This window comes from Pelophylax lessonae, assembly GCF_965119305.1.
Source record: "Pelophylax lessonae genome assembly, chromosome: 3".
Classification (NCBI taxonomy): domain Eukaryota; kingdom Metazoa; phylum Chordata; class Amphibia; order Anura; family Ranidae; genus Pelophylax; species Pelophylax lessonae.
This window is the reverse complement of record NC_138770.1, coordinates 564043593-564051319: the sequence shown is the minus strand read 5'-3', so window position 1 is coordinate 564051319 and position 7727 is coordinate 564043593. Positions and strand designations below refer to the sequence as shown.

The 7727-nt window shown below is 42.4% G+C and overlaps 1 protein-coding gene across 2 annotated transcripts in view; it reads right to left on the bottom strand.

Moving 5' to 3' along the window:
* Positions 1-2712: 2712 nt before the first annotated feature.
* The window catches only part of KIZ (kizuna centrosomal protein), a 290355-nt gene continuing 285340 nt past the window's right edge, over positions 2713-7727 (bottom strand). For both annotated transcript variants that reach the window (XM_082251350.1, XM_082251351.1), the window contains one exon: positions 2713-2867. In XM_082251350.1, the coding sequence (XP_082107476.1) occupies positions 2764-2867 (104 nt within the window). In that variant the 3' untranslated portion in view covers positions 2713-2763. The remainder of the gene's footprint in view (positions 2868-7727) is intronic.

The window sequence follows — 7727 nt, the reverse complement described above, 5'->3', positions numbered from 1 at the left end:
GATAAACAATGCAATATTCCAATGTAATAAATAATAAAAGTGCATAAATTGGTAATGAATAACTTATATTTTATACTGTGGTGCCGGAGTTATAAGGGCAAGTCCATATAAAGTGACTGTAGTGATCAAAGTTCAAAAGGGATTTTCCTTGTGCAAATACTGTATGCTCTTCCGATACAATCAAAGTGCAGATGCTCAGTGTGGATCTTATCCAATACGCCTTGTGACATGTATGTGGCACAGGGTCCTCTCCACCGTGGTATGGATAAAGTTGGGTAACTTGCCAGATGTTGTGGGTCTCATATGTCTTATAGCACTAAGACCACTCATGCTTGTTTGGCCCCCAAGGCCAGGGTTGGTTCCCTCGTGGCGCTCCGATGTTAGGGTGATGGTAGATTCCTCCTTTCCTCTCCTCGCATCAGATAAGGGCCAGGGTATAAAAAGAAATACTCCGGATAGTGTAGTAGGTATGATTAAAAGTTGTATTCACCATTCATGGGGAAATAGCAAGTATTCGTGACAGTGTACAAGCTAGACAAGCTAGATGCAGAGTGGCGAGCGGAGATTCCGGCTTGCGTTCCACCTGCTGTACTAGCGTCTTTCGAGATTGGAACGCAGGGCGTGACGCTAGTACAGCAGGTGGAACGCAAGACGGAATCTCCGCTCATCACTCTGCATCTAGTTTGTACACTGTCACGAATACCGCGATTACACTTGTTTTTACTTGCTTTTTACCCATGGATGGAGAATAAAACTTTTAATCATACCTACTACACTATCCGAAAGATTTTGTTTTCAAAATTGCCATTTTTTTTGTTTATAGAGCAACAAATAACCACAGAGGTGATCAAATACCACCAAAAGAAAGCTCTATTTGTTGGAATAAATGGCATCAATTTTATTTGGGTACAGCGTTGTACGGCCACGCAATTGTCAGTTAAAGCAACGCAGTGCCGTATCGCAAAAAATGGCCTGGTCAGGAAGGGGGGTGAACGTTCCAGGACAGAAGTGGTTAATCTTTTTGGAATTTCCAAGCAACAATGTTGGTTGACCGTTGTGAACTACCCCTTATGATAAACAAAAAAACACACCTGCATGAATTTACAAAGGTTCACATACTCTGTTCATATTTGCATCCATCCTATGCATTTTCGGCAGCCCACTACTTGTGTCATTGTGGACATCTTCCTGCCCCTTAAATCGCCTATGCCATTCATAAACACCTGATTTCTTCATGGAATGCAATAACTTGTTCTAACAGCTAAAGTTTCACTTCCACTTTTGCCAACCTTCACTCAAAATTATACGTTAATCCGCTACTCCAGATTCCTGTCACTCATTCCTCCCAACAGTGCAATGCACATACTGTATGTTATTTTTTCTACTATGTAAAGACTGAGACAACTGGTCTACGGCCCAGGCGAATGCAAGTTAGAACATGTCAGAACACATTCGAGTGGGAATGGCTGTGTGACTCACCTCCATAGTGCATATGACAGTCAGTGGTATATAACGTACACAGTATGTTACTCATCCTCTGCATAACCACGTTTCTTTCGTTCATCGACGGACAGAGCGCTCCATAAGTCTTAAATACTGGGTTATATTGCCTCCTCCAGAAGTAGTACTAGGCAGAACAAAAACCACCTGGCTACACCCATTAGCTGTCCATTGCTGGTATATCAAACCCCCTCTCTGCTCTAGGTAATCAGTTTTAATTTGTCTAGTCAAGAGTACGACTGGGATCTCTTGTCCTAGAAATTTTCTCCTTCCTTAAATCTTTTTTTGCTTTCTCTCGGGAGATCTACAATCAACTGCCCTACTGGATGACAGGCTGGATAATCTAGATCCAGTGGTTCCCCCAGCCCAGCCAGCGAGCGCCTCCAGACCACAGCTATGCGCTAGGTCGGCTGCCTCACAGACAGCGGCTGACCCGCGAGTTAAACGTCTCACAGGGTCGCATAGGACTGGGCTTGGGTCTGAGTCACAGCAGTCCCTTGGCTGACAGCTCCCCTACTTCGGTGGCGAGAAGTTCTGTCTTGAGCGTTACCCGCACCATGGAAGGGTAAGTACAGTCCCCCCTCACCCTTTGGTGGTTTTCTTTGGGGTGGACGTAGGTAACCTCCAGGGACAGTTGGACCTGCCTGCAGGTTCCCTCCTCTCATTCTTAAATCCCTCCCTGAGCTGGGCTTCCCCCACTCCCATTCCCCCCTGCCTGGAACCAGAGTCTGGTAAGGGTCCTGGAATAATGTGTGTCCCGCCCTGGTAGTCTGGAGGGGTCCCACTCTCGATGAACTGGATTTTACAGTAACTAAAAATATCCCATTATTTCTTTAAATAAAACAAGTACTGTGTGATGAAAAGAAGTAATTTTTTATATTATATTTTGGCACCTTCTATAAATAGGAAAAACAGATATTCCACCATGATATTGGTTTATTAGTTGGGAACAGATTTAATTCTTATTATGCTCACATTGTTGTTGTACTTACATGTGTAGTAGATGTACTGCAATCCTGGTTTATGTTGGGGCCCATCATAGTGTAGCTTTACTTCTGACAGTATACAACACCATTGGTTAAAAACCAAAAATATTTTATTGGATAATAATACAATGCCTATGTGCTATTAAGGCAGCCACTGTTTTAACCAATAAAATACATGTTCAATACATCTATTCTGAGACCAATAACATGCAAGTTTATTTCCATCTGTTTGAAAGTTCCAGTCTTTTTTTTAGATGGTGGCCAATTTTCATGTGTTCTAGTCAAAGAAGTCATCAAAGTCATCAGCATCAGCGTTCTTGGTTTGTGGTCTCAACATGGCTTCAATATCTGAGCTGCTGTCTTCCGATTCACCCCAAAATGCTATAAAAATAAACAGAAAGAAAAGAAATGAAAACATTCAGTGAGTTCTACCAAAAACCACGCACTCTGTCTCTCCCCTTTGGTCTTTTTCATCCACTCAAAAGGTGGCGGGCCAACTCAATACCTATGATCTCCACCTTTCCCCTCTCATTCTAAGCTCTGGTCTCCATATATCATCGCCTTAAAACCACCTGGTCCAACATAAAGTGGGACTGCCTCCCCCATCATTTATTAATTTCCATAACCACACCCATACCAGGAAAAGTGTAGCCTGAGGAGGATGCCACAACTAGAAGGGCTACCAACCAGATTAGCACACAACTATACCTACACAGCGGCACTTGCTCTGCAGCAATCCTCCCTCCTGTCACTCACAGCTCCAAACTCCTGGCCTCATCTCTTCTCTACCCAGTTTAAAAGGAGTCTGATTTCCGGCTTCTCTGTCTAAAGATCAAACTCTTCTACCCCCAACCACAGGGCCGCGGATTACCAGTCTGCACAGAGGGAGGTAAGCGGTGACCATGGTCTTGACAGGAATACCACAGACTGCAGGCCCCTGCTCATGCCTGTGGCTCCTCCCCCGCCCCGCCAACAATGTCAATCTATCAGCAGAGCAGGGGACGGGAGAGCAGGAGGTCTGTACAGAGAGCAAGAGTCTTTTCATATTAAGAAGCGGGTAATCACTAACTTGTTAATATGATCCAGATCTGCAGCTCCTCCTGCTCTGCTGATAGGATGACATCATCGACGGGGCAGGAGACACACCTGCCTCTGCCCTGCTGAAGGTAGGATTGTACAGGGAGGCAGAGAGTAAAAGGGGGCCCATGACTGCAAGGGGCACTGTGATGGAGGGCTGTGATTGCTAGGGGCACTGTAATCATTACACATCTTTACAGTGCAGTCAGCTTTATATCACAGTGCCACTTTACATTACAGTGCGGAGGACCAACTCCATGAATATCCTGTCACCAACCGCCGGTCCCTGGAAAGTTTGGCTGCTCAGTCTAAAATGCCTGGGCCTTTTTTTGGTCCCAGTCTGGGCCTGCTGTGTAGCATATAATATATCTGCAGCATCTCTTGCCCTAAGTGTTACTGTATGTTTACCATTCATTGCTTCAACAATCTATTGAATTAATATTAATCTAACATCCCAGCACCTATTTAGGTATGCTGTTCTGAAGCAATAAAAATCTCATGTGTTGTCAAAGCTATCAACTTGTAGGGGAAAACCCAAAACTTATGTGTTTCAGTAACATTTTGACTGTTGAAGCCAGATTGAAAAAGATAGATGTATTTATTTTACAAACATGTAGGTAGAAAGACACGTTTGGAGAGCAATACAGTAACATAGCGCTGGTTTCAAAACAATCGCTCTAACTGGCTAAGGACTTGTAATACAATTTATGTTTTACAAAGGGTGGGACCTATCTATCTAAAGTTTCTTTGAAGTCAAATCTTGATTGAAATGCAGAATAGTTGTTCACATAGGCTTGTTATTTCCAGTAGTTGTTTAGCTGAACAGGTCTTAAAAGGCCGAGATGGCAGTCTTGAAAATGAAGAGGTGGGAAACTGATGTTCTCATTTTGACCATCTGCTTCATTACCAATGCATTTATATTAAAAATATATTTTATTTATAACTAAAATGGTTGTTCCCTCTTCCTCTTCAAACACTATCCAAAACTGAAGAAAAACTTTTGCCTGTAATTATACTGTATTGTATTTAACAATAATTCCTTTAACCACTTCCCGCAAACCGACGTAGCTCTACATCGGCTCGGAGAAGTGGTTGTACCGGGGTGATGCCTGCAGCTAGAGGCATCATCTCGGTACTATTTTTTAGAGCCGGTGGTCGGCTTTCAGGTGGTAATGGCCAATGCGGCTCAGGAGCCACTTGGCTGTTACCCCAGCGTGGCTCTGCCCGGGTCTCCCGTCTCCATGTCCACCGGCTGGTTGGAGTCCCGATCAAAGGCAGATTTGACTTTGATCAGATCTCCGATGTAGTAACCCCCGAAGCGGCGTGATGTCGTCACGTCCAGGTTACTAGAAGGCTAAAGTCGACGAATTTAAAAAAGTGTCAGTACTCAAAAATGCCGATTTCGGCATTTTGAATACATTGAAGTGCATTGGAGTGGTCTGGGGTCTTTTAGACTCCCGATCCCTCCATAAAGAGTACCTGTCACTTCCTATTACTGTCACAAGTGATGTTTACATTGCTTGTGACAGCAATAAAAGTGATCAGATTATTATTATTTAAAAAAAAAAAAAAAACTGTGCTAAAATAAAAAAATAAATAAAATAAAAAAAAATTTTAAGCGCCCCCGTCGCCGTGAGCTTGCGCACGAAAGAAAACGCATACGGAAGTCGTGCATGCAAATGAAACTGCTGCTTAGACCACACGTGAGATATCGCCGTAATCACCAGAGCGAGAGCAATAATTCTAAAAAAAGGGCTACTCTGTAACTCTAAACTGGTAACAGGTAAAAATTTTAAATCGCCGCCTATGGAGATTTTAATCGACCGTAGTTTGTCGCCATCCTGCGGGTGTGCGCAATTTTAACCGTAACATGTTAGGTATCTATTTACTCGGTGTGACCTCATCTTTCACAATATATAAAAAATTAGCTAACTTTACTGTTTAGTTTTATTTAAATGCAGTGAAATGTATTTTTTTCCAAAAAAATGGCGTTTAAAAGACCACTGCGCAAATACCGCGTGACAAGAAATGTTGCAACGACCGCCATTTTATTCTCCAGAGTCTTTGCTAAAATATATATAATGTTTGGGGGTTCTAAGTAATTTTCTAGCTAAAAATACAGATTTCTAACTTTAAACAACATGTGTCAGAAATGGGCTCGGTCCAGAAGTGGTTAATGTGCGATTACCATGTCTGTTATGCTTTACTATAACCTTCCAGTTTAAGGTTTGTCAACTGTTTACCCTCCCCACTCACCATGCATTCCATTTTTTTCAGTACACCCATTGAATGAACACCAAACATTTACTGTATAATAACCCTTATTACTATACAGAACATTAACCCTTGTGCACCTGTTTCATGCACTGTACATTAACTATTTACCTTGCATTTTCCTTTTACACCTGGATTACCAACCCCGTTCCCTATCCAATCCGAGCGCATCCTAATATTCCACATCATGCTTTCTTGACTCACAGACACCCATAAAATTCACAAAGAGCAAACAGCATTTAACAAGAAATATATATTTTATCTGTAACAAGTGTATTTCCATTGCCATCTGAATCAATTCCCTCCTCTGTGGGTCAACAGACACCAGATTACATTTATCATCCAGATTCTTCATTCCTTCTTGTGCCCAAAATGTGCACCCTTTTGCCAGCCTGTGTAGAAACTGAGATATTCGCTCTGTGTGCGCACTTTCTAGCTAGGCTTCAAGCTAAATACATCCAAATGTTTTTGTTTTTCAGGGATTATAGGCTTACAGAGGCTGAAAGAGGCTGCCTGGAGTCAAATTTGTGCAGGAAAATGTTTCTTCTTACAATAAACAATTTATCTCAATTATCTTCAATCCTCATAAATTCATTAAAATGTTTATTGTTAAGGATTCACATTTTATATATAACAAAAAAAATTAAAGCATATACAAAGTTCAATCATTAGTGCTTATAATAAGCGGTTTGTTTTACATTAAAAGGTAATATTTTGCCTTTTCAATGTATTTGGCCTGGTTTACAAGGATGTACTACAGCGTACACCCGTGCAAAGGCCATGCTTGCCTGCACGGGGGTGCACAGGTGTTCCCTTGCATGTCAATTGGGATGCAGCGGTGAAACCACAGCCTCAAACGCGCACTATCTGCATTTGGGGGCAATGCACCTGTATAGATGTCAAAATGGAAGCAGGGGCTCTGTCTGTGCAGCAGCTATCTTCCAGTTGAAGTGAATGGGACTACCTGCACGGTGATGCACAGATTCCAAACATGGCCCTTGCATGGGTGTATGCTGTGATGACGTCACTCTCATGGAAGAGCCACCATCTATGGCACAGGACTCTAAAAGAACGGTCTGGGTGTCCATGCACACATAGGCAGTTATCAGTAGTTTTTGGCAGGGGCGTTTTCTGGCTGGAAAAAAACCCCAGAACTAGTGGGTTTAGAGAGGAGTAAAAACGCTCTAACTTTGATAAAAGCCTAAAAAAGCTGAAGAAGGCCGAAAAACGTGGCAATTTGGTGTTTATCAATGCTCTTGAGCCATAAGCTTTTGTGGGAGTATAGTTTTGCTAAAAAACGCTACAGCTGAAAAAAAGCTAAAAAACGCTACTGCAAAAAAGCTGAAAAACTTCTACGGCTACAGCTTTCTGATAACGTCCAGTGTGCATAAGGCCATAAAGGTAAAAAGGCTGTTCACTTTCCCCAGAGTTTAGTGAACAAGGTGAAGCCTTATGGACTTCTATCATCTGATCACGTGAAAGTAAATAAGCAACGTAAAATTTCAATACAATCACTGGGGAAAATTCCATTGCAAAGTGCAACTTCCTTTCAAAAAGTAAACAGACTATTTTCCGTTAGTAAATCAATCCCTATGAGTCAACCATCTTCATTATAAACTGTGTAGCTGATATCTCATCTCAACAATGGCTCTGAAATACATTCACGTCAACCGTGTTGTGACTGCACTGGGCAGGCTTGCTCTTGCCCAGTGCAGTTCTATTGCAAGACAAGGCAATTTGTCTTGTTTACAATCTGATTAGTTCACATTACTAAAGGCTGAGCTTCCTAAGGACACCGTTCTCACGAAAGGTGTTGAGGTGGGGCTACAGCCATCACTTGCTGTCTCCCATGGGCATTCCTTCCAGTCCATAGTTTCTGGGGTTTGGCAC